This window comes from Apteryx rowi, unplaced genomic scaffold (genome assembly GCF_003343035.1).
Source record: "Apteryx rowi isolate R43461 unplaced genomic scaffold, aptRow1 scaffold_105, whole genome shotgun sequence".
NCBI lineage: Eukaryota > Metazoa > Chordata > Aves > Apterygiformes > Apterygidae > Apteryx > Apteryx rowi.
In genome coordinates, this window is record NW_020447253.1 from 1022927 (window position 1) to 1048979 (window position 26053).

The 26053-nt window shown below is 41.8% G+C and overlaps 3 protein-coding genes across 5 annotated transcripts in view; 2 read left to right on the plus strand and 1 right to left on the minus strand.

Annotated features, from left to right (window-relative positions):
* The window catches only part of CARHSP1 (calcium regulated heat stable protein 1), a 36013-nt gene extending 25572 nt beyond the window's left edge, over positions 1–10441 (plus strand). Inside the window, exon 4 of the mRNA XM_026068539.1 lies at positions 8955–10441. Within this exon, the coding sequence (XP_025924324.1) occupies positions 8955–9117 (163 nt within the window). The 3' untranslated portion in view covers positions 9118–10441. The remainder of the gene's footprint in view (positions 1–8954) is intronic.
* A 1878-nt stretch (positions 10442–12319) lies between these two features.
* PMM2 (phosphomannomutase 2) lies at positions 12320–21452 on the minus strand. The gene is made up of 8 exons (XM_026068666.1): positions 21355–21452; positions 20974–21085; positions 19956–20032; positions 18951–19042; positions 18064–18163; positions 16988–17063; positions 15754–15869; positions 12320–13847 (listed from the first exon to the last, which is right to left on the minus strand). Exons 1-8 carry the CDS (start codon positions 21421–21423, stop codon positions 13743–13745), a joined length of 747 nt encoding a protein of 248 aa, XP_025924451.1. The 5' UTR covers positions 21424–21452; the 3' UTR covers positions 12320–13742.
* Positions 21453–21515: 63 nt separating this feature from the next.
* TMEM186 (transmembrane protein 186) lies at positions 21516–25213 on the plus strand. Of its 3 annotated transcripts, none has more exons than XM_026068679.1 (2): positions 21516–21550; positions 22431–25213. In XM_026068679.1, exons 1-2 carry the CDS (start codon positions 21542–21544, stop codon positions 23166–23168), a joined length of 747 nt encoding a protein of 248 aa, XP_025924464.1. In that variant the 5' UTR covers positions 21516–21541; the 3' UTR covers positions 23169–25213. The 3 variants fall into 3 exon arrangements, with proteins under 3 accessions (XP_025924464.1, XP_025924472.1, XP_025924480.1); XM_026068687.1 differs by having other exon boundaries at positions 21530–21550; positions 22105–25213; XM_026068695.1 differs by lacking the exon at positions 21516–21550 and adding an exon at positions 21904–22183.
* Positions 25214–26053: the final 840 nt, after the last annotated feature.

Genomic DNA, 26053 nt, shown 5'->3' on the forward strand with positions numbered 1-26053 from the left:
AGTGGTGAATAAAGAGAGGAACAATCTAAACTCTGATGGCCAGTGAATGTTTTGAGCATCAGTGACCAGCCTGCTTATCTTGCAGATTAATATAGTTTTATACATAAAATTTTAATATAAAAAATTAACTTCTTTTCCCCTAAGCTTTGGGGAATGGTAAGGCTACATTTCAATGAAAATATTTTTCATAAATTCAGAAAATGGAATGTTTCTTTCATATATCTTACAAAAATAAATGGAAAGCTAATAACACTTAATATGGGGGTTTCATTTCCATAAGTAAGCATTAGTCTAAAAATAATGTGAAATATATGTGGCGTCTAAACGCTCCTGCACTTATCTGCAAAATTTTCAGTTTTAGCATCTGAACTAGAGTTTAAACCAAATGCAGTTCTTCTGTTGTGTGGACATGGCTTATGAACAGAATTTTCAGAAAAGTTGCATTATTAAGTTGGACTTGTCAGGTGTGGGTAAATACACAGTCTAAAAAACTTCTGTTTGAAATACAGATTAAGGGGCTCTCTGGAACACTTTTTGTCTGTGGTGCCTCGTTCGTTTTAACAAGCAGCTCTTAGGGCTACAGGGAAGAGTTGTTTCAGTTTGGTTTTGATGACATTTGGGTGGAATCAGTTTCTTGTTTCCCCTGTCCGGCTGATTAGATGCTAATGAGCAAAATTGTCCAGCCCGGCCAGAGCGGTCCGTGGAGGTTATCTGAAGCAGTGGCGCGGGCAGGTGGTGGTGCTTCTGTTCGTGAGGCGCCCTGGTGCCGTCTGCAGCAGTCGGAGGGGTGGTGGCAGCTCTGGTGACAGATCCCGCTGGCAGTGGCAGTTTCCTGGCATGCTTCATGGGAGGCTTCTTGGGACTCTGCGTAAAGCATCTGGGGCTGAAAACCTGCCACCACAACTGCAGCGCTGTCAGCGCTTCCCATGCACAGATTAAAGCTAGCTCCCACACCTCCGCCTGAGCTGCGCTTCGTAGCTGCAGGCTACAGGGTGGACAGACTTGGTCCAGTCTAGGGAGAAAACCGTCACTTCTCTGTAGCCAAGCCAAAGGCCTGATCCACAGGACGGCGGTTACTGCTCTTCTTGCTGCACTTGTGTGTGCAATGTTGAGTCCTGCTTTCTTGTGTTTATTGGAAGTATTTTTCTAGTTGGTACAAACAGTTGTACTAGGAAGATGTTATGGCTCACTGAGTGTTGTGAGACTTTAATGCTTTGCCCTTCTCCAGAACTGAAAATAAAATGTTCTTGCTAGTAGAGAATATAAAACCCCAGCTGGCAAGCATGGAGATGAAAGAGTCTCTGAGATTTTAATTCAAGCTGATGTGCTTGGGAAGCTGGAAGCACAGGAAAATGAATTTGCCTAAAGTAACATTTTAAAATTCTCTAATTACTTCATTAATAATGACATGTACTGTTAAGGCTTTCATTTCCGCCATCCTTTGTCCTGATCCACTGTCACAGAATTGATGGTGCTATTGTAGCATCGATGCTTAGAACAAACTTTGTCTCCTCCTCAATATCTCCGCTGCTGGTGTTTCATCGCTGGAATAGCAGTCAACTCTTAAAATACTAGGCATTTTGGCTGGTACTGAAATGGAACAGCTCCTGTGGCTTCAGTTTAATTCTTCATTCTCTGTCTGTTCTTCCTGTAAAAGTGTCATATTTCCTGGTAGCTGGTGGTCTCGGGATAGTGGGGACGAGAGGAAATGCTTGCAGTGCTGACTGTTCAGAGGTTCCTCAAACCTTGGTGCTGGGGAATGGTATATATTCTTACCCCTTCCAGAGGGGAACCCTCAGAGCATGGGTCGTGGGGTGAAGGAAAGGTTTGGGGGGGTCTGCAATGGTGGTGGTAGATTAGGATGTGCTTCTGAGCACTAGGTATGAATCCCTCTCCTCTGCTTTGCCAACGTATTTGGGAGTGAGCACACATAGAAGACTCCTTTACCCTCCAAGCCTTTGCATTGCAAACTGGGATTTGGCCTGAAGCCTGTCTACCTGCAAAGGCAAGACAAGGAGATAGTTCACCAGAGAGCAATGACCAAAAAAAAAAAAAAAAAGTCATTCATTTAAGAGATTTCTTTTGCAAAAGCAGCTGATTTCATGGAACAGAAAAAGCATGTGCAGTGCTTGTGGGTTTTCTGCAGTTTGCTTGTGCTTGGCTCTGAAGGGGAAAATGCTGCATTGCAGAGAGACTTTCAGACTGTCCTTCAGGCTGAAGTTTTCTGACCCCATATTTAACAGTGGTGTCGTAGAACTGGCACTATACATTTTTTTTCTCTGCTTTGACCCACAATACCTTTGGGTCCCTGGAGAGATCCCGAGTTTGCTGTAATTTCCTTGCACATTGTGTTGTGATCTCACGAGGGATTATGCTTATAATGTCTGTAATTTAGGACTAGTGAACGAGATAGAAGTGATCTCTGAGTGGGAGTCCCAGTGGGGTGCAGTCCCATCTGTTGCACTTGGGTTTCTGGCCGTGCTGGAGACTTGCTGTGAGCCAGCTCTTCCCGTAGGGAGGAACCTAGCTATGGCCGGGCCACTGTCCCACTTCATCAAGGAGACTGTCTGTCTGGACTCTTCATGTCCATAGAGAGAGCTTGTTTTCACACTCCTCTCTTTCCTCTGGTTTTCTGCCAGATCACTATGTTCAATACAAAGCACAGATGCAGACATCTCATCTTCCGGCTTTTCTGTGCTGCTGTTCTCCTAGTGGGGCATAACAACGTGGATTAGATATTAATACACGATTGGAAACAAACAGAGAGCTGAATCTGAGCTGAGGGAAAGAACCTTTCTGTCCTCTCCGCCTGGTTCTGTGAACAAGCAGCCAGACAGCTACTGCTGGCCTCAGCCTACTGCTTTGGGGCTGTTGGGAAGCCAAATCCGAGCTTTCTGATTTCCTTCAGAATACTTCAGGCATTGGATGACTTGTCTGCTTTGAGGCTGCACATTCCCCTTCCTGACATGCTCCTGTTCTGATGCACTGCTGTGTCTGTTGAAGTGTTTGAGATAATATCTGTGGAGGGAGGAGAGGTAGAAGAATATCAGATCTTATTTGGGAGGGGTTTAAATCATGGATAGTGTTTTCCGAAGGTTTTTTTTTCCCCCGCTTTCTCAGTTGGCTCAGAAAACTCGTATTTTGTATCAATGCATGCAGGAATGCCAGCTTGCTGAATTCATGATTGCCTTATAACAAAACCTCCCCAGAATCTACATCCCTGCATGCCATGAGAAGAGCTCGGATTTGCAGCATGCTATATGTTTTGTTTTTGTGATAGAACAGCAACTACAGTGATTTCTCAGGGAAGGTCTCTGGTACTCTCCACCTAAATGATTTAAACCATAACAGGTCACTGCCAAGATTTATACTCTATCTGCAGACCAGTCAGTGGGCAGTGCAGAATACTGTAGATGCCTGAGCATGAAGGTTCTTTGTGGTTAATGAGCACAGAACATAACTGCCCTTGATTTTGGTTTCCAGATGCGTAACAGTCAACATTAACATGACCGAATCCAAGTTGGATACTTGCAGAAACAAGAAGCTTCTGTTTCTCTAACTTATCCATTCATGCAAGAGGGGATTTTGCTCTGAAGTCCAGATCCTTGAAAAGTTTTGTCTCTTGTGCTCACTGGTGTCTTTCTCTTGGGGCACGGTGCACTGCTTTGGGTTGAATTAGCTACTGGAGAGTAAATGTGGAACCATAGCTATCCATGAACACAGAAGCAAAAAAGGTGACTAGAGATCTCACTGGAGGGCTGCACAAGAGGGAGATGTATCTGTGGCACTGGGAGGGAGGTGCAGCTTCCGTCCTAGATGAGGTGGCACGCAGTGAAGGTCTCTTGGAACAGGCCAGAGCCCTCAGAGACCAGGGCAATCATGTAGCAGAGACCTCGGATATTTATAGCTGGAGTTTCCTCAGTGTTTGGACCTCTTTTGCACTTGTCTTTCCCAGCTATTAATGTGAGTAGCCCCAACGCTGGTGAGTGAGAGGCAGCGGTGCTCTTGGTTTGCCTGCCAGCTGTCTCTGTAAGGTTTGGCTGATTATGAAACCAAAAATGTCTCCTTACCTCTCAGACTGCATGTGACATTTAGGATTAGTAACTCAGAATAGTTCATTCCTCTGTCATGCCCTGCTGTTTAAAAAAAAAAAAAAAAGAAAAAAAAAAAGGCAAGTGTCTTGGGAGGCATGTTGAAGTGTTAAATGAGTGTTTGGAAGTCCACAAGATAATATAGCTCATTGAACCCGGAGAAGCAGCTGCGCAGCGCAATCCGTTGTGGGCTTGTTGACCAGATAGGCTCTGAATTCACGAAAAACTCTCCTTCTAAAATGTTTCCATTTGACTTGATCTTTGTCCCAAGAGGCTTAACTAGAGCTTTGGAATATGAATAGCAGCTGTGAGAAGAAAGAACTAGAACATTCCTTATTTAGGTAATTTCCTAATAACCTCCCAGTTCCCTAAAAATAGTGCAGGATAAAATGCTCCACTGTACCGAATTGGCACTGAGCTGGGAAATGGGAGCTGCTGCATAATCTAAAGCAAGTTCTATTGTGTCTCGCTGTGACACTGACATCAGGAAAACATTTCCTATTTTTAGTTTAATTTGTTGAAATGTCTTGAAGTTCTTAGATGCATAGATATCCATTACATTGAATGGGATTATGCATACTAATCTCTTAAACAGCAGTGAAAATCTCCACCTTCATTTTTAGATCAACATTTAATGTATACTTAGATGATCTAAATGATATAATTATCTGTGATCTTAATGATCTAAAAATATTTAATTAGTATATAATGTCAGAAAAGATTTCCATGTTTAACTTCCTCTACCAAATGATGCAGGTAACCTGTACTGTATATAATGTGACTGTTGCAGAGTGAACCCCTTCTGAGATCCCTGCTTACCTTCTCTGATCTCTTACAGGTCATTTGCCTCCTAGTGCTTAAGGTAGTTTCTTCCTCCTGGAGGATCTTCCTACAGCTTGTGCAGGGCTCCATCACCCAGTGCCGTATCTTACCCCTCCTCAGCAGCAGCTTCAGCACCTTCCAAGTGTCATTATATTCTTCTGTCTTGGCACCACCAAAAATACTGTGCAAGCTGGGTGTTCCTGCTTCTAAACATCATTTACTGATAGCAGTGCTGGAACAAATGTGTATCTATCCAGTGTCGCTGTTTCCAGAACCAACAGAAGCAGCTGCTGTTTGGTGGGCAAACACTGTGATAAGAACATTGTTCACAAGCAAGTTTAATCAGGCTGCAAACTAAGACCTTTGTCCGCTTGTTCTTCATAAACACTGAAGGCAATGAGTTAATAATCTCATATTTGGTAGGCACCAAGAGTGGTAGTCAGAAAGCTGCACGAAAGAAAAGAATATTGGGTCTGTGGGAGACAAGTCTGAATGCTGACCACAGGGTATGAAATTAGAGATATTTGTGTGTCCAGAACCTTTTCTCACAGCTGTTTAAAGAATAGTCCTGGTTTTGCTCAGTTAAGTTCATGTCAACAAGCAGGAAAGAAGTAAGACAAACTAGGGGATAAGAGAAGAAGCCTTGCTGGGGATGAACGAAGCTTTATCACAAGCTTCAGTCTCTTGCAGTGTCAGTTTGTATAAGGTGAGAAAACAAGAAGGGATACAATCCCATCAGCATAATGCTCAGTCCTGAAATAAGTGCTTTCTGGTGGAGAAAAATACACCTTTTGTGTTGTGCAGATTTTAGGGCTAATTTGACCTTTTTGGCAGAAGGAACAGGAGTAATTAACCTGGTAATTCAAACTTAAGAGGTTTGGGTCAGCAAATGACTTTTTAATGAGTTAATGCAGTTTTTTATTTTCTGTGCAGACCAGGGACTGTAGATGATACCACAACCAGTGGTCTGATGATTGCCCGGGGATGCAGTGGCTAGACAGTGATAACTGAGAACATGTCCTTCAGTCTGTGTTGGCTCCTTTGCTTCTCCTTGCCCTGACACACAGCCTATCGTACATTAGGCATACCATTTCTGGGTGTATACCAGTTCACTTCCTGATTCCTTGGAAAAGCAGGACCATTTTGGTTACTAGTACACTTACGAGCCCTTTCTTACTGGACTCATCCTGATATATATTTATATTTCAATTTTAAATAAACATCACCACAACAAAAACCCCCATCATTTTTAGCACTCAAACCATACTTGTTCCATGCTTGAATATGAAGATTCAAGTGGTACCTCATTTTTTTTTGTTTTTTCAGGAACTTAAAACACTACCTTTGTTTATTGGCATGGCTTTTGTACTTCAAGAGACAGTGAGAAGCCACTTTCCTTCTACATTAATGTTACTTACTGATGTCTTCTGCAGATTTCAAATGTTCACATCACTAAATGCATCTCATCCTGTTTTACAGAACCTTTTACAGAATGCATAAGATTCCTGTTCATGAAAAAGACCTTTCAGCCCGACGTACGACAGCTTCCTGAGTAGGGCATCCGTTTTGTTTGATGCCTGTGAAGCAGTGACTTTGAGTTCACTGCGCACTGTGTGTGTTCATCCTCTGCGTAGGAATCAAAAGGCAATACTTTGGGCTGTAGAGTGGGCAGCCATAATTTCAGGAACAGACACTGCTTTAGTTCCAGCTCTGCGTAACTGATCTGCCGCTGTTCTCTAAAACATTGTCTGCAGCTGGTCTGAGCGCTCAAAGCCATATGAAGAAAAATGTTTCATTACATTTTGTTCCGGCTGCTCAGCTGTACTTGAGTCAACATAGACTTTTCACTAGATCTGACTTGTGAAATAGTGTTTCTGGTCACTGTGTTTTGCTAGTCCTGTGCTCCTGTGTATATATCAAATGTCTGTGAATTAGTACCTTCCACTGAAAGGCGTTAGGATTGTTAGGTGTTACCGCAGTCATGCAAAGGTTGTGTTGCAAGTCACTGCTAATGGCAATGTGTTTTTAGCGCAAATAGCAACAATCTTGGTTTTTGGGACTGATGGCTCGTTCAGCTGAATGAAGTCGTCACAGTTCAGTGCACTGCAGCAGCATTGCGCACAATCGTAGCTGACATCCATGATGGCATCTGGTCAGCAGAATGAAGAAGTGCTCATTTACACTTTTATCTCTAGTGCTTATTTTTTGTTGTGGTCTCCAAGTGGGTGGTACCTGATTCCTCTCTTTGCGGAGGGCTGATTCGTAGCGGGTTTATATCACAGAGACCAAGGATGGCTGTGGAGGCTTGGCTGCATTGTGTTGGCCGTCAGTTCTCAGAATATTCCCATGGTTCTTACAAGTCTCCAGGTCTGCTGACTTCAACGCTAGGTTTTCAGGTACCAGCTAACGCAAGTGTCATGAACAACGAACGAGTGCTTCCCCTCAGGACTGTCTCTTAACTTCGCCTGCATGTCAGCTTTGCTAACAGAGCTGTATCACGCAGCAGCATGAGATGTGTGCTCAGGCTTTGGCCTAGCAAAACCCTTGACTTGTCTGTGGCTGAAACTCCCTCCAGTGCCCTGCCAGGGCTCAGAGGCCAGCCGGGAGGAAGGCCCACCCATCTGTCTTCTGCTGGAGAGCAGCCCCTGGCTTTTATTACTCTCTTAGTGGTTTGCAGTGATCAATACTTGAGAAAGAATAGAAGGCCCATGTGGCAATGAGGGCGTTGCTTTACCAGGATCAAATTCATTGGTGTGTTTGGCATTCAGGAGATTGAAGTGGGAGAAGGGATGTCATTTTTCCGTGTGGTATTCCCACTTTCACTTGTGGTTTGACCCTCTCCTGTGTCTCCTGTTGGGGCTCCATGCCCACTTGTCAGGCTCTGTGGCTGTACAGCTAGCATCTTCTCATACTTGCTTGAAATGCTGTTTCCAAGTCAGAGCTTGAGCTGCAGAGCATGGTGGCAAAGTCCTTTGGCAGTGAGAAAGGTAAATGAGTCTCTGCCTCTAGAGGGACGGTAGCTATTGGGTGTGCAACCCCTTCACATCTGAAGGAATCGTAGACCTGTTAGAAATGGGGGAAGGGCTATAAAAAAAGGCAATAATGGAAGAGGGCAGCCACAGCAGGAGTCTAGAGATGGGGAGGTTGAATGCAGCAAGCCCAGTGCGATGCAGGACGGGGTTGACAGGTTGGCCTGGAGGCCTTGGAGGTAAATAAAGGTCAGTCAGGGCAGCCTCGGTGGGGCGAGGAAAAGGCTGACAGATCTGATGAAGGAGGCTTTATCTTGGCTTTTCTGTACATATCTTTTCTACCTTCAATTTATATTTCCACTTCCCAGGCACCGCTCTGAGGAGTTTGGCTTAGGACGGGCTCTGCTGGATCTCTGAGCCCTGCAGCCCCAGCAGCCCTGGCGCAGGAGTCCAGCTCAGGGAAACAGGGTCTGAAGAGCATGTTTCAAGCCACAGGCTGTGGGAATGCTTTTAACTCCTCATAGCAGATCTTAGATCTGTATTTAGATACGGTAGGATTTTCAATATAACGTTGATACAATCAGTTAGTAAACAATAACTTTTCTTCTGAATTTCCCATGGGACAGTTACAATTTCTGGTCTCTTTTAGCTTCCCCTGCGCACGCCTGCTTGCCCTGTCCCATCCCTAGGTACCAAGCTGCCAAACAGCATAAACTCTGCCCTCTAGTGCTGCCAGGGAGTAAAAGGTTGTAGGAATGTAATACTGCTGTGCCAGAAGGCTTTGTATGCTTCAAAGTGTCGCCGGAGATCAGGTTAAGCTCATTAATTTTTTAAGGTATATAAGAGCTTGGGCAGGGGGAGGGTTGTATGGTGGTGCTGTTTATAGTGAGGGCATATGATTTGCTGCGAGATAGCCAAAAGCAACCTCAGCTTTGGGCAGCTGATCTGCTCTAATAAAAACTGAAGTGTCTTGAGCACGTATGATATTCATTATGATAAAAATGCAGAATAAGTTGTGAAATAGTAAGAGTGTTCATGTGACTTATGAGTAACTAAAGCTCCCCCTCCACAGCATTGAAGGCGAGTATGTTCCCGTGGCAGGCGATGAAGTCACCTACAAGATGTGCACCATTCCCCCTAAGAATGAGAAGCTTCAGGCTGTCGAAGTGGTCATTACCCATCTAGCTCCTGGAACCAAACACGAGACCTGGTCGGGGCACGTCATCAGTTCCTAAGGTATTCGGTATGGAGCTGCCACTGCGGACACTACGCGTGTGGGGAACTGCTCGACAGCTGACTCTCAGTGAACCTGACCTATGAATATTCTACATATCGTGTAGGAAGAAATGCTAGATTGTCAATGAGGCAGAAGTAGGCCAGAATTGCTGTTTTTACGGCTGGCTTGCTACTTAAAAAAGAAAACAGTTCAAATGTTAATGAAAAAAATCTATATATATATAAACGTGTTTACAAAACTGTATTTTAAAGTGACCTAGTTTGTGTGCTTTTTGGGGGGACAGGAGGGAAGGCTGGGGTGTTTTTGTTCTCTTTTGTTTTTTTTAATCTTGTGAAACGATTCCAGTAAATGCCTAAGCGAATTAGGGAGAGATCTGAATGAAAGCTTTTCTAGAGCAACGGCAGTAGTGAGAGACATGGCCCCGAGGCGCTGTAGGTGCATGAGCGTTTGAGTGCTGCGTTCCCTCGAGCGGCATTTCTGGGAGCGCTAGAACGTGCAGCCTTATTGCTGATAACAGTGCCTGAATACGTTGGCTTGAGAGAGAGAGAGATTCATTGCTGCAATTTGTTTCCTTCATGGAAGGACGTTCACAATCCGAGTAACTGCCGCACGACAGAAAATCTCTATCTAGGCGTTATGCTCTGACAGTTCTGACAGCAACAACTGGTTGCCTTTCAGGTGCAATGTTTTCAAATTACATGTCTGCATATGTGTGGAATATTGTGGGTTTTTTTTTTAAACCTGGATTGTTTGTGAATTTACTTTGGTGCCTTGATGGTTGATTAGCAACAGATTTTATAGGCCAGTACTTAAAAATAATGATTAAAAAAAAAACCTTGTTTGTTTGCTTCGAGCTAAGCAGTAGAAAGCAGTAGAGTGGTGAATACTTAATAGCCTCTGACTGTGTTGGAACTTAACAAATCTGAAGATTACCATTGATTGCATATAGCTGATGCATGTCTGCCACTATATTTTCACTTGGAAAAGGGGGGGGGGCAAAAAAAGTGTATTTCTGAAAAGCAAGTTATATGCTGTTCAAATCACCATATGTAAAAGCTGTGCGAGTTATTTAGTAGGTTCAGCTGTCCTGTTGAAGTAGATTCTGCAGCTGTGTTTCCCTGAAAAGCTTGTTTGGTAGGATGTGATATGCTCACCCTTGCCGTGGCTCTCTTCTCCGCCTGCAAGATTCCATGTAGTCAAACTAGTGCAGCTATATTAGTGCTGTCCCTACTTGGCTTCCATACATTTTTCCAAATGAAGCATTTTTCTCTATTATGTTCCTAACAGTGGATTTTTATTGACTTTGCAAATAAAAAAATTTTAAAAAACTTGGCATGAAACTCTTCTGTTAGTTGCATGGAACAGTATAATTTCAGCTGCCTGTTTGCAATATTAACAGTCAGCCCTTGCAATGTCATGAAATATCTTAAGACTCTTTCACAGCAGAAGACTATCATCTGTTCCAAGAAGGTCTGGCTTGCAGAGAGCACATATGTATGAAGGTTAGTAATTACTGTCATAGTTTATTTTACCTTAAGGTGTGTCGGTATTATATTATAGGATTTGGGGATTTTTTTTATTTTATTTTTTTACACCATAAGACTTTCTAGTGGTGGGTTTAACACTACCTAGCTTGTGGAGAATCACACACTGCTTCCTTTACAATAAATGCTAACATTATAATGCTCTAAGATATGTGTCTTCAGTCTGCTCTCCACAAACTCTGCATTGAAGATGATTAGCATTAAAGGTGGAGGAGGCAGTAGGTACCTGCACATGCACACCTGTATGATATCCAGAAGTATAAAAAAAGCTTTGCAATTTCAACTGATTGACATTACCAGAACAATTAGGGGGTAATTTTACGAGTTTTCTAGCTGCTTAATATATTAATGTAGAATATATACTATTATAGTAATATAGTAGAATATATAGTAATAATAATATATAATATACCTAAATAATATAAATAATGTAAATAGATTTATAGTATATATTTATTATTTATATATTTTATATATATGAAGTATATAATTTGTATTATTTATATTTAGATATTTATATATAGTAATATAGTATATATACTATATACTATTACTATATATGTAAATACGTTTATTTCCATTGGATATTATTATGTATTAGATATTATTTATATAAACATATTATAGTAGGGGGGACCAGGGAGGATAGCCTGGTTGTTTTAACTAAAACCTGGGGCAGGAAGGCCAGAACAATCGCTTGGAGGGGGCTCACAGGACAGACCAGGCAGTGCTTAACAGTGCGGCAGCAAAGCTTCAGCCAGGCTGCCGGGGGGGGGACCCCGGTGGGGGCTGCTGAAGGCAGGAAGGATTGTGCCTGCTGTGTTTTTTTTAAAATCACACTAGCGAAAATAGATTGGAAGCATTGACAGTCACCAAAAAAAAGAAAAAAGCTGAACCAAGCTGAAGAGCATAATGCAGTGTCTTCTATGATTTTTAGCACAAATGAGTTTATTTTGCAGCAGCACTTGGTTTTGGGAGGGAGCAGTAAGATGGAAACAAGGAACTGTGCATTGATTTATTTATTTATTTAATTTTTATTTTTTTAAGAGGCAGGTTGTTTGCTTCTCACCTGTCAGCAACTTGCACGAGAGGCAGAAGATAAACCGTAGCTATTAGCAATGGCTATTCAAGAATGAATAGCAGGCTAAATTTTAAGATTTCAATGCACGCAGGCGTGAGCATTTGCACATACACTGTTGTATCTGAGAACAAATCTGGATGCTTTGCATGGGTAAGTTCCTGCAAATACAGGAAACACCCGTACAGCAAGTAACTGAATAATGAGATGCATCACATATGCATGTGCACATACACACGCACACACATGCCGAGCTACTAAAATATGGCCATCTTTAAAGATCTTTCCTGGTCCAAAGTTTGCCTTCATTGCCTGTACTTTCAATTCAGCAAGGATACGCACTGCTGAGGCCAAATCACCCTCTGGAAATAGGCACATGAGAAGTGTTAGATGGCTAGATACACAAGGACATCAGAGCATTCCTCTCCTTTTTTGGGAGCCCTTTGGGGATTTTGTTTTGTGTATAAAAAAAAAACAAATAAACCAGACTTTAACTGTATAAGTAAGTATTATGCAAGTATTGGAAAGATTCAAGTCAATCATTTCAGTGTACAGATGGGCAACACAGAACAACCAGATCTGGTTTGCATATTTTATTTGCCAAAATGACAAGTTGTTTGAAACAGTAAATTTTTCATAATAAAATGAGATTTTTATTTTCCTTTTCTAAAGTAAGTTGTTCACACACAAGATACTTTCCTAGTGTCAGATAAGAAAAGTAATATTAACAGTTACAGTGAATGTCATGCTTTAACTTGTATCTTAATTGAAATGTATTTTTTTTTGTTTATCTTAGCACTAAAATTTTACCTACCCTTAAAGTCTTACCAGGAAAATCAGAAATGAAATTAGTGACAAAAATATATTTTGCTACTATGCTTAAGTTTGCTTAATGATAGCTTTTTATTGTTGATTAAAAAGAGTCTGCAAACAGTAAAGGTACCGTTAATTGTACTGTGCATTGGCACCACAGTTATTTTGAGAGGTAACTCTAGCACCGGTTGGTCTAACCTTTCCACTGGCGGTGGACTCAACACACCACCTGACCATGCACTGCAACATGCGTGAGGCTCAGTTCTGCTTTCCTACCCCCAGAAGGAAAGAAAATCTCTCTCTTCTACTTCTCAAGAAGAAAATCCCAGATGACAGATAATTCATGTTTTTTAGCACAAAGTAGTATTAAAAAAAAATACTCTAAAATTTTCATCATCTTTAAATAGCAGCTTCAAAATCAAAACTAGGCATAAAACTTTGCAGGCTATTGTAAGACAGCCATAAATCACATACAGACAGAATCCTCCCCCCCACCCAAGCAATTAGTTAGCTAAGGAAGTTTACTAGTTACTTTTCAAAAAAAAGAAAAAAACAAGGACATCAGAATTGAAAGCCACAGTTCTCCATCTTGTCATATACAGATTTGTAAAGCATTTATGCTGTCAAGTGTATCTTAGACTATGCATTATTAAAGGTATCAATCAATCACTTTTTCATTTCCTGGGCTTCTGTACATTTAAACACAAACGCAAGCAGTCAAACTGTGTTACTCTTAAGCACAATATATCCTCAGTTTTAGCCCAAGCTAGTAGTTAGTCTACACTCAAGGAACTTGTGCTGACAGTAGAGGAGGAAGGGGTTAATTAACCAGAAACATCTAGTTTTCTGAGAAATGTGGATTACTGTTCCCAAAGTAACACTTCACAGGAAAACAGATGAGACACAATAAAGTCTTTTGGACTGGTGACTCAAATAACAACCTGCCCAAAAGAAAACAAAGTACTTGTGCCAATGGAAACTCTGAAAGGATGGTCCCAAACAAGCTCTGCTGTCCTCTACGGGTCAGGAAGGTTCTACTCACTTAAAACACTTCCCTTTAGTAATGACTGATCCACAAAGTACTTGCTATTTATGACCAATTATGAAAGATAATACAGAATGAAGCAAGATGTTTTGAGTTACTTTTAACTGTTTTGTAAGTGTGACGTCTAAAAGAAAAAAAGTCTTTCATTTAAAAAACAGCTCTTCACAGATTCTTCTTGTATCTTGTGGTGATGTGACACTGTGGCCTTCTGTTCTGGAGTCTGTGAAAATTTCATAGTCATTCCCTCCCTGTAAACAGAAGAGAAAAAAGCAGAAAAGGATTTAATGTTATTTAGCTCAGCATACAGTCGGTTGGGAGAGGGGGCAAAGGCACAAAGGAAATTCTAAAAAGAATCTGAATTGACCTCAGACTTAAAGGGTTGCTAATGAACTACCATGAGGACACCTTTAAAGCAGCCTCCTTAGTCAAACTGAAACATAGGTTCAATTTAGCTAGTGCTTGTTAGTACAGTACTTAGGTCATTGCTGCCAGCTAACAATACTGTTATCTTGCTGGCTAACGTTTGGATATTACAGTTGGAACTGGTTACTAGTCAGAGGATATTGATGAAAGAGTCTTTCCTGTCTTTATAATAGGATACGCAAGCAGCAGCATCCTATGTTCCTTTTAGCAAGCAGTAGAGTAGCTAGCGTAACTAAACAGAATTTGCAGGGCTGGAGCAAGTCTTATTCTAAAAGTTTCAGAACTTCAGGTTAGTTACTGAGAGAGACAGTAACTCTTGCAAACCGCAGGAGATAATGTATCGTCACATCTGAGATGCTGTCTTCCAGAAAGCTAAAAACTGCAAACCGCCAAGTTAATATAGTTCTGAGATTTTGCATAATGTGTTTGTAACACACCTGTGCTGAAACTTCTGCAGAACACCACAAACACTACCATAAGGTAACTTCCTGACCTGGATGCTAGAATTGGTAGTAAAAGCAAAGAGTTTGCAGTAGAAGTTTAGCTATGTTACTACTTTCATATAGCAACGCAGTATTGATTTTTAATTGTTTACTTGTTAATATTAAGGTGTAAAACTTGTTGCAGAAAATGATACCAGCACATGATATTTGTAACTCATTTGCATTATCCTCTTCCTTCCAGTTTGTTTCCTTTCTTTTCAGCTAAACCAGTGTTAACATTGTTGTTCCTGTTTTGTCCTTGCTAGCTCTGAGTTTGACCTGACATTTGTAATTGGTTACTCATCACAGGAGAGTGACGAAAGGTTCTTTCACAGCTGGCTCAGTGAGCAAAGGAGCCACCTGCAAGAGCAGAGATCCCTGAAAGAAGTTCATGCACTACAGGGAACAGGGTACCTACTTTTTGTGTCACTTGCCACCCTACTTTCCAGTGAGTCAACAGCAACTCTTGCTACCTCAAAACACTGAAAATGCTGCACTGCCAATGACAGGGTTTAAAACCAGCTGTCCATAAACTCATTGCCACAGGGCCAAGTAATTGCTTTTGCAGCCAGTGTCAAGGGGAAAAAAAAAAAATTTAAGTGTTTCTTTTTCTTATAAAACTTAGCCTGTTCTCAAAGCGACTGCTGCAGTCCCTTGGCTGTGTTCAAACAGCCTGAATTCCAACCAAGGCCTTGTGCCTGCTGTTCCCTTTGGCTAGCTCTAGTCAGTTCTCTGCTCAGTGTTTGAAAGCCTCTGAATCACCCTGCAGAAGCCTTCTGAGGTGTCTAGTTCTCTCCACTGACTAGGGACAGGGATAGTTTCAGTTCCTGAATGTAGAGACAGGTGCAGTGGTTAGCAAAGAAATGGTATCAAATTAAATGGAAAAATGAATATGTTTAATTACCAGCCAACAAGAAACATCTATCTTCTACCAAACTACCATCAACCTACCACACAGGATAATCAGTTTTATAAAGTCAAGCCACCTAGGTTTTTAACATAATTACAGAATTTTAAAATATATTCCAGTATTAACCCTGTGAAGAACATTGTGTTCACTTCAGAGAAGAGAACAGAAATCTATGCTTATGGCAATCCCTCAGCATTACGTTGAGCAATACTGCACAGCCAGTGAAAGAGAGCCACACTTACGCTCTGCCTTTAATTCGTAAGGCACCTGATTAGAACCTATGTGGCTTGTGGTTTAAAATGGAAGCTCTGAAATGTATATACAAAACAATATACTCACTGGCATAGTCTTATCTCCAAAGAAATAAATAGTCTTGTATTCATCTTTGGCAACAATTCCTAAGCAGTACCTCTTATCCCAGCCATCTGGAAACACATCAAAGCTTATCTGGCCTCCTAAGATAAATATGAACCAAGCAAATTGTTTTATTATAAGAACACATTTGTGAAGAAGAGAACAAGTGAGGAAGAGCTTTGCTGAAGTCACAAAAATGTTATGAGAAACTGCAGTTAAGTCTTAGAATTATAGAAAGTATTTTATAGGGCATCAGTTACTACAGTTGTGATTTACAGATTATTTATTAACCCATTAAATAAATGTAAAAGGAATTTTAGCATGTTCAGTTTGGGAACCCAAATAGTATTGCCTGCAAATCTATCAAAACTCTCAAACCAACTGAATCTTCTTTAAAAAATTATATTGTACTTAAACTTTTGATTTTTGAGAAGAAACTACATGACCGAATGCAGCCAGTGCTGTATCATAGTGTTCTCACCTTCTAAATACTGAGAAATGAATCTACATGTTCTGTCTGGATCAGACAAGAACTACCTTTACCACTGGTTCTTTTTTACTATAGTTGAGGTTATTTCATATTGATTTTTTTTTGTCTTTAGTATAAAGACTTTTTAAGGCTTTCAAAATAGGAAAAGGAGAAAACCAGCCTTTTAAACAAAGCCTAACAAACAACAATTTCAACTTCATTATTACCAACCCTGACTTGACATTAAATCTGTTTCCTAAAAGATTTTTTTAAATATCAAAGACTGTGAAAAAATGTCAGTTTTTCTTTAAACTTGCATTTGCTTTTAGATTTTCTTTCCTCTCCTTCCTCCCACACAATGCAGCTACAGAACTGAAGAACTAAGGGCTACTGGAACTGTACTGATGTAGTAAGTATTTCTGATCCGAATTGATTAGCAGAAACAATTCTGACTAATCAGTATGTTTTGAAAATGAGCAGAATCAGTCACATAACTGACATTTAAAAGACAATCAACTAATGACAAGCAATGAAGTTCTCTTTGTTGGTGGATTTCAATTAAAATGTACTAACTGAAAGCCTAAAAGGAAAAAAAGCTTAATCTTGCAGGCAATGCTTGCAACCACCCCCATAGTGAGAACTGTCATACAAATGAGAGGTTATGTCATATCTATGAGAGGATATGATTTGTTTTAAATGTAATTTAAATGAAATGACTTGTTTTAAATGAAAATCTTTTAAATATGTTACCTATAGAAAACGTGAGGCCTTTTCCTGCAAATTCTCTTTGTAAATCAGCTACAAATTTCTCTCTTATATGTTCCTTCTGTTAAGAAAAAAAAAGAATGCATCAGTTATGAGCTGTGTTATTTCAATGATTTGAAGGGAAAAAAAAAAGAAAACATCCAAAAAATTTGCAAAGGTCCAAGTACCAGGAAAGTGTGATATAGCTATAATCTATTAATACTTAAAGTATGTTGAGAATATTTCTACATTAATCTGTTAACAACTTGTAAAAAGTGAGAGCAAAACTTGACATACATACTGTGATATTCACATTTCTATCTGAAAATCTTAAAATACTAATGAAGTATGCCTATCTCCTGTTAAAATTCAATTTTACAGCGGGGGAAACTGAGGCACAGGAGGAGTCTTAAAAGTGCCATATACTCCAAAAATGGTATTTTCAGAATGCCTTGGGCTTAGATGTGTTTAGGCATCCATTAACTGAGTCACAGTCAAAGATCACTTTTGAGGAGTTAGAGTTCAGTTTTTGTATCAGGTCAAGAAAACTTATTATGGTGTAGGAGGGACCAGAACGCAGGTAGCGTGGCTCAGATTCATTTCAGCCTTGCATAGTTAGCTATGTGCAAGGGGGATAAAAGATGAATAGTTTAGTCAAGGCTTTTAAATTTTGCTTTAAAAGGCTTAAAAGATTTGACAAGAAAAGGAATAGTTTTATTGGTGCGAACAAATACAAAAGCTGGTATAGCAAAGGGCACTCCAGATCAGGAGGGTTTCCTCTCTGACAGGGCTTTGCAGGAACATTTGTGTAGAAGTGGACATTCAGTACTCTGCATAGAGTACTGAAGAAACAAATAAAGCAAAGCTACCCTCCCTTATTCAATAAATAAATCACCGTACTATTGCTTCAAAAAGCTAGCTATTGTATACATTTCCTGAAGCCTGACCTAGAAGTTTGTTCAACCACATGGAAAGAATTAAAATGAAAAACTGGACAAAGTGCAAATGCTTTTTTAAAATCATAACCTGACCATAACTGCCTCTCTCAGAAGAGTCATATATTTTCAAGAGTTATAACTCACCTTATCAAGTTCATAGAACTCAATGCGTTCTTCCTGGCTGCAGCTTCTTCCAATGGGGGACACATTTAACATCCCATTTCGGAACTCAATAAAAGTACCCCTAAAAAAAAGAATTGATTAGTAGGACAGAAAATAGATGAAAAATAGCTTGAAATACTGAGTATCACAATGAGGTTTCATTTAATTCTAAAGACAATGGGAATCAGAGGTCTCCTTCAGCCTCTCACTGTATGCATGAAAAAACATCAATACCTCTACCACCGAGGAGTCTTTCAGACTTTTATGTGAATCTAGCAGCCTCAACATTGCCTTACTGACTTCTGGTTTTAAAAGTAAACTGGAGCATCCTGTCAATCTGACTTTCATACCTGAGAGGCCAGTCTTTTAGCTCTTGGGTGAAAGGACAAAATTCAGAGCTTCTAGCTAGCCTCACATGAAGTATGAATTAATGTCTTGAGCAGCTGCATCCTCAAGTATCATATAGAACAGATCTTACTGCAAACTTCTATTCTCTGGAAACCACTGTACTGCTGAATTCCAAACATACCAAGGGAATATTTTTCCTATAAAAGTTTAATTTCCTTCCTTCTTAAGTGAGAATGATCAGGATTTCAAATCCTATAGAAAGTCTTGCCCATCAAAATCCAGAAAGACAGAAAATAAACAGTTCTGGGAGTACCTTTGAATAAAAACACATCTTGTAATCCTTTTTCACCTGCTCCAGATGGGAGCTTGTCTTTGTATGCGTGGATTGTTCTCTGTCTCTGTTTCAAATATAGTGTTCCTAAAACACAAATTATTTATTTTCTGCTGAACTAACAGTTTGCTTTATGTATTGATGCTCAACACTAACTCAGGAGAATATGGTGACATTGAGATGCACATACCTTTTCTTTGGCAGTTTAATCTTTGCAATATAACTCAGGCAGTAGTTGATTACATCTTGAAGTATGTCCTCACCCAAGTGACCCTGAATGTTCTAACAGAAGAAAGACCTTTTAACCGAAGGTTCAGAATTTGAGATTCTAAAAACAGGTCATGTGGAGAACACAGATACTGGATACTCAGATATGGTTAATACCAGGAAGAAACAAGCCTTCAAGAAATAATTCAGCTGAGGCACATGCGATACTGACTAAAGGCTCCCATTCTTTTACTTTTTAAACTGTAACAACAAACCCTCATTTAACATGTTGCATACAGGCACCTGCTTTAAAAGTAAACAGTGTGGGCCAGAGACAGAAGACCTAAATGAAAAGTCACAGTTAAAGTCTACTGTAGCCAAGCATGAAGAAATGGAGATCATTACCTCAATAAACTGGAAACCACTGCACCAGTCAGGGTCCATTTTAATTTTTTTTTTTAATTCTCCATTAGTTATGTAGACGCAATGAAGGTGATGAGGGTATCTAGAATCACTTGTACACTTTTATTCACTTAGAGCATTTACTTAAGCTTACACAGTGTATCAGAACATACAGTCTTGAATTAATCCTAAAGAGCGGCTACAAGTGATAAAACGAATTTGCTGAACCCTCAGGCCAATGGGCATCAGCTATGACATGCTATCTTCCATAGGAACTCTGGGAGCAGAGGCCTATGGATAAGTTGACAGAAATGTTGCTCCAGGATTTTCACTGTTCTCATTTGGCCAGACAATCTAGGCTCCCAACAGCTTTTGGTTTTGAGAACATCCCAGAGAAGAAAGCTTAAGGTGAAGATCATCATTGCACAAATCAGAGAGCCAAATGAATGATCTGTTACAGAAATAACATATAACAATAGCAGCAATGCCAGCCTTAATTAGGAAGGTGATTACAGAAGACTGCACTGTGGCAAGAAAGCAAAATCTTGGTTAGAAAATTTCACTTTACTGAAAATTTTAAACATACCTGCTTGCTCAAGAATTTCCCATCTTTGTATGCTACAAGACCGTTTTCTGGAAAAACATAGTCAAATTTTTCAACCACTAAAACAAAACAAAAAGGCAGTGATTTATAATTTTTCCCTAAAACACTGTATTTTTATGGAGAATCTTCTTATATATTAAATAGGTTAAAATACAGCAAACATTAGATCATAAAGCATGAAAGATTTAGCAGCATCACATTGAGCTCAAGATCAAAACCACTCATTTCTGCACTCATTTCTCTCACTGAGATTAGCATGCATCTCAAATCATATTGAGGTCTTTCAGTTAAGTTGCTTGTACTTTGTTTAGAGGCTCTTCCTCTCCCACAAATGTGTTTTTTTGCACTTAAATGTAAGGACTACTGAATACCTTAAATATTGCAAAAACCTGGCACACAGCCTGGCTAGAGAGCAAATAAAATACTACCATTTTAGAGTTGTTTTTTCGACAGTAAGTCAGATGACCGACCACATTAGATGACCGGGAGCTGTGAGAATCTTGCTACAGCGTGCAGCAAGAGGCTTGCTGGAGACCGCCGTGAGGCCAGACGAGTTCTGGCTCGTGCATCACGGAGGCTATCGGGGCCTCACTTACGTACAGACCGTCACACTACCGTTAGGTCTCTCAGGCAGAAGGAGGAATGCCTCCCAGACGGGAGCTAACAAAATCAGCTCCCTCGGGGATAAGCCAGACAACTGAGCAGCCGGTACGTGTTCGCGTTATAATTTACGTACATAATTCAGTTTTAAGAGCCCAATGTTCAAATGCCTTTCTAAGGCGCTACTGCAAAGCCTGAATTGCACCGTTAGTAACAATCCTTTAAAGGGACACCTAAAGATCTGTAAAATGCAGATGCAGTTTCTAAACGACTATAAATAACTTCCAGGAACTGAGCGGGACGCAGCAAAGCCAGGGCAAGGCCAGTTCAAAGCAAGGGCGGAGCAGAGCGAACAGGGAAGCGCCTGTGAAACCTCTCGGCGCGTCCGGCCCCTCCTTACCGTCGTCACCCAGCTGCTCCTTGATCTTTTCGAAATCGGAGCCACCCACGACGCCCACTCTCACCTTCTGGCGCAACTTCTGCAGGAATTCCGCCATTTCCGCCGTGATTTTCTGGTTCCCAAGAGAGAAGAGGCAGGTCGATCAGCCCCCGCGCGGTTACAGCGAGGCGCCGCGACGGGGGCGAAACGCGCGGGCTTCAACCGCGACGACACCGCCCGCCCGCGACGCGAGGGGGCCGGCGCCTCCCGCAGCTCCCCCGCGCCCGGGCTGGGGGGAGCCGGGGGGAGCCGCCCCGCCGCGCCCAGCCCCCGCGGCCGCTGGGGAGGGGAGGGGAGGGGAGAGGCGGGTGCTCCCGCCGCCGCCGCCGCCGCCGCACTCGCCTGCCGCGGCGCCGTGAGGGTGCCGTCCACGTCGAAGAGGCAGAGCGCGACGGTCCGCGACGCCGCCATGGCGCCCGGGGCACGGCGGGAAGGGCGCGGCGCCGCCGGCCCCTCCCCTCCCCTCCCCTGCCCTCCCGGCCCGTCCCGGCGTGCAGCGCGGCGGCGCGGGGCGGCGGAGCGCAGCGCCATGGCGGCGGTAAGCGGAGCCGCGGCCTGAGCCCCGGGTGGCGGGACGAGACGGGACGGGAGGGCGGCGCGGCGCGGCACTGCACTGCTGGGGGCGAGGCGTCCCCAGCCGGGGAAGGACCGGCCCCGGCCCGGGGCCCTGCGCCGGGGGGGCGCGGGCTGAGCGGGGCCGCCCCTGAGGCGCCGGCGGTTTGTCCGGGGGCCGTTTGCGCTAACGGCCGGGGGGAGGGGCGGCCCCGCCGCGCGCTGCCGCTAACGGCCGGGGGGGCAGCGGGGCGGGGAGGCGCCGGGGCCCCTCGCGGCCTGGCAGCGCGGGCGGCCGGCGGTGCGAGGGGAAGGAGCCCGCGACCTGCAGCCGTGGCCGTGGCCGCCCCCGAGCGCGTAGTGCGGCCCGCGGCAGCGCTCTCGGGCTCCGTGTACCGCGCTGCCGTCCTGCGCGGCGCCGCGGGCCAGCGCCTCCTGGTGCTGCCGCTTCCCACGGTTTCCCTCAGCTCGTCCTCTAAGTGCTTGCTGAACGTTGCGCTGGTGGCCAGCAGCCCCAGGGTCTCTTCCCTCTTTGCTTAGGGGAACCTGCAGTACCGGTCCTTTTCCTTCGAGTCTGCTGAAAAAGTGGAGAGCCGGGGGTGCCATAAGGCTTTGCTCAGTAAGCTAATTTCGGTATCAGTTCTGGTATGAAAAGTGCTTTCTGTCTGTCTTCATCTGCAGAGACACAAGTGTGAATATCAGCTTCCCAACATAAAACTCATGTTAAGTATACAGTTACAGTGAGCTGGGGGGCTTATGTTGGCTGTCTTCAAGCTGCCTCAGAAACAGGTTCTGAGCTATTTATTTGCTTATAAAAACAGTCGAGGAAGACTTAAATATTATACTGTGGGAATATTTTCTTGTAGGCTAGACTCTGCATAATTAGGAGTAAAGCCTGCATGACACCATCTTTGGGGAGATGTCTACAAAATGAGTTCTGGACAACCTTGTGGAAAAAAGAAGATATTCGCCCATCCTGCTTTTTTGGTACATGGGTGTGTTTACAGCCACAGAACTGGCGAGTTAACGGTGTTAATACTTACCTTGGGACACAGCAAGCGTGGTCTGAGTGTTTGTGCAGTTCAGCCTCCGCTGATGTGGTCCAACCTAAGGCTGTGGATGAGAAAACTGAAGAGTTCAGGCTGGTCTACAGGTTTCCAGGGATTAAGTACTGTAGAGTGTTGTCGAGAATGAAGCTGCTACAGACTGCCATCACCACAGTCACGTTGCCTCCTGTCTGTTACCTGTATCTGCACGACCAGGTTTCCCAGACTATCCTGTTGTATGCAACTGGCATTGCTTGCTTTGCTGGTGGGATGTTGTATGGTATGAGCTATTTTTTCAGACGAATCATTGGACTAATCTACTTAAATGAAACTGGCAGTACTGTCAAAGTGGCCCACTTGACCTTTTGGGGAAGACGGAAAGACATTCTGTGCCCAGTAGAGACAGTGATGACTTTGGGTGATGTTGGAGATGGCAAAGAGGAGTTACTTCTCCAGTTCAAACGGTACAATAGTACAGATATCTTATATTTTACGCTTAAGTTTGGTCAGATTGTAGATAGAGAGAAGTTTATTCAAATATTTGGAGACTTTGAGTGATGCAGCAGCTAATTTCAAGTGAGTGATTTTTACATGGTCATTGTGCTTATTCTTCTGTGAAGTTTAATGATTAAACCAAACTGACACAATTCCATTGTTCTCCTATGCAAAGTCTGCTTGTAAGTGAAAGTAGAAGTGGTAAAGAATGATCCCCTTATAGTTAGTTTAAGTAGGATCTCTTCTGTTTTGGATACAGTAAGTGTGCAGTCACCAGCAGCTCTAAGTCTAAATCACCTTGCTTGGAATGTGCAGTAGCGGGTGCAATTACTGATGCCGACTCTTTCAGCTTGCTTCTTAGACTGAGTGTTTTGAATGTTAAAAACTGTTGAAGGGAAATGCAGTACCATGTCAGAGCATCCTCACTTTTAATCGATTGTTCGTTTTTAGGAAACTTTGGGCTAACGGGGAAGTCTCTTGAAATTAAAATTTTTCTCGTATAAGCATGTAATAAGTAGTGCTAGATGTCACAGAGATATACAGTCATGCATTAATGAAATTATGGGATAACTGGAAAGACTGATATATAATGCTGTAGCAGTTTTTCTAGCAGAGAAAGTCAGTGTTAAAGAAACAATACTTTGACCAGCTTCTTGTGAGCGCTCATGATGGGTGAAGGGGTCTCCTGGCAAGCTCTTCAGGGAGGTGAACTAACTTGGCAATGCAGGGGGTGCATGCTGCAAGATAAATTGACAGTTAGTTGTAAGGGCAAGTTAAAGACTGGGACAGCATTCCAGAAGCCTCTAACAGAAATTGCTTTCCTACTGAAATGGAGGCAAAAAAATACACCTGAACCTGTCAGTTAGAGGGACAGTGTATGATCCCTCAATCAGTGTTTTTTGTTTGTATCCTAATCATCATTTTCTGAAAACTGGGAAGTATCTGCTCTTCACTGCATGTGTTCATGTTGTGTTTGTTTTAGGCTATAGACATGAATGGTACATTTAATCAATGCTGTAACTCTTGAGTTGCACAAAGTGGAGTAAATATTGCAAAATACCCTTCTACTTACTGGATTTGGATAAAAAGAAAGATGAAAGGTAGAACAACTAAGAGCTATGTTGTATTAGGGCTGAAAGTATAATAGGTGTGGCTTGTGTTCTGTCAAATTGTAGAGTTGATCACCTCAGCACCTGTGTCCATGAAGGACAGTGGCTTTATTCTGTGGTGGCAGTAGGAGTCTTCCTTCACTAAAATCAAGACCCGGCTAGAAATGAGAGGCAGGGTTTAACCCCAAGAAAGAATCGAGCCTGATCACTTTTAACATGTAAATTTTTTTTTAAATTGTCAGATGCAAGTTTACTACTTACACTGCTCTTCTAGCTGTTAATTCATTTGAAACAATGGCAAATAAACGTAACCCTCAGCAACAAGGAAGTTTGGAGTGTTCATTTTTCCTGTTTCTCCCTCAGGCCTATTCAAACCTCTGTCTCTTGGTGGGGCACATCAGTAGATGTGGATAAGTAAAACTGCCATTAAAATGTGCAGCCTGACCATGATTTCATATTTATTAGTGTTGAACTTTTCATAACGGCTTCCAAGTTATTTTAAATTTTGACTGATAGAGTGATACAGCAATATCAAAAGGAAAAGAGAAATTGCTCTTGACTTAAACACGATGGCAGCAAGATACCAGCTGACTGAAGTGGGCTGTATGTATACTACATGTTCTGGATACTCATCTTTGTTAGAATATATTTAGTATGCACCAAGTGTAAAATAAAGGGCTGTAGAGAAGTTCATTTATAAATATTTTATTTAAGAATATTGATTACACATGAGATGTCATTTTATGGATCTGTGTACATAGTTACGAGTTACACCATGAAGTGTAGTTAAGTATTTGTTTAAACATTTATTTGGCACTGTCCACAGTACGCTGTAAACAATATTAACTTTATTATGCTTCAGCTGCAGTGCTTTATGTATTCTCTAACATGATTTCATCAACATGTTGTACACAATTATACAGTTACTGAGTGTCAGTAAAAATTATAAAAACACCTAGAGTATTCATAATAAAAGTGAAGATGTGGTAAGACTTCAAATTACTGGACCCTTGTTTCTGTAAAAGTACAAGACTTGCTAGAGACATTTACTAAAACTACTGCACTGATATGTTGGACAAACTAATTTCCAATATGCAGTGAAATATATTGTTTGACTTTCCTCTTGATGATAATGTGCTTACTAGGACAGTGATGGCAATGCGGTTGTGTTGAACACCTGTTCACCAATCCTTTGTGGAAATCTCAAGATTTCCACAGTATTTGTTCAAAAACTTGCTCAGATTCTGACCAGCGGGCACCAGAAGTCTGGGTTCTGTAGAGAGTATTACAGAAATCCCATTATTTTTAAGCTAGCAGAAGTGAGATTTCTTGAGTTGCCCTATACCAGTACTCAAAAACTATAAGGGGAAGACCACAATTAACACTTATTAAAGCAGATAAGAAACCTTGCACATTTTAGTAGCTTTATTAAAAGATTTATAAATCCCTTAACTGCCTTGTGTCTTATTACATACTTAAAAATTGTGGTTAAAATGCTGATAGGGCAACTGTAAAGTCAGATGTGGTCCTTGTTTGTTGGTGCATAACATAAAAAAGTTAAACTTAATAATCAAAATTCAGATGCTTGTTAGCTAAGAAAAAGAAAAAAAGGCACCAGACAGTTCAAGTAAGCCTTAAGCAAATAGCAAAGAGTAAGTATCAAAGAGGTGTCCAAAACAATTATCTGAAAATAAACAGATTAATGAATTGTTGACAATTTTTGATCCTGTGGCTTTCTAGGAGACCCCTGAAGTATGCCTGCCTTAGAATAAACTATTAAAGCAACAGAAATACTTTGCATTTTAGATGTGCATTTAGCACTAGGCCTCGAGCGTAGTG

What these genes read in the sequence shown, in the direction of transcription:
- PMM2 (XM_026068666.1), bottom strand. Translation starts at nt 21,423, where the DNA reads ATGGCGGCGTCGCGGACCGTCGCGCTCTGCCTCTTCGACGTGGACGGC. An exon ending in GGAGCAGCTGGGTGACGACG is followed by an intron (nt 20,033 to 20,973) that starts GTAAGGAGGGGC and finishes GTTTTGTTTTAG; the next exon opens with TGGTTGAAAAATTTGACTAT. An exon ending in GGAAATTCTTGAGCAAGCAG is followed by an intron (nt 19,043 to 19,955) that starts GTATGTTTAAAA and finishes TTCTTCTGTTAG; the next exon opens with AACATTCAGGGTCACTTGGG.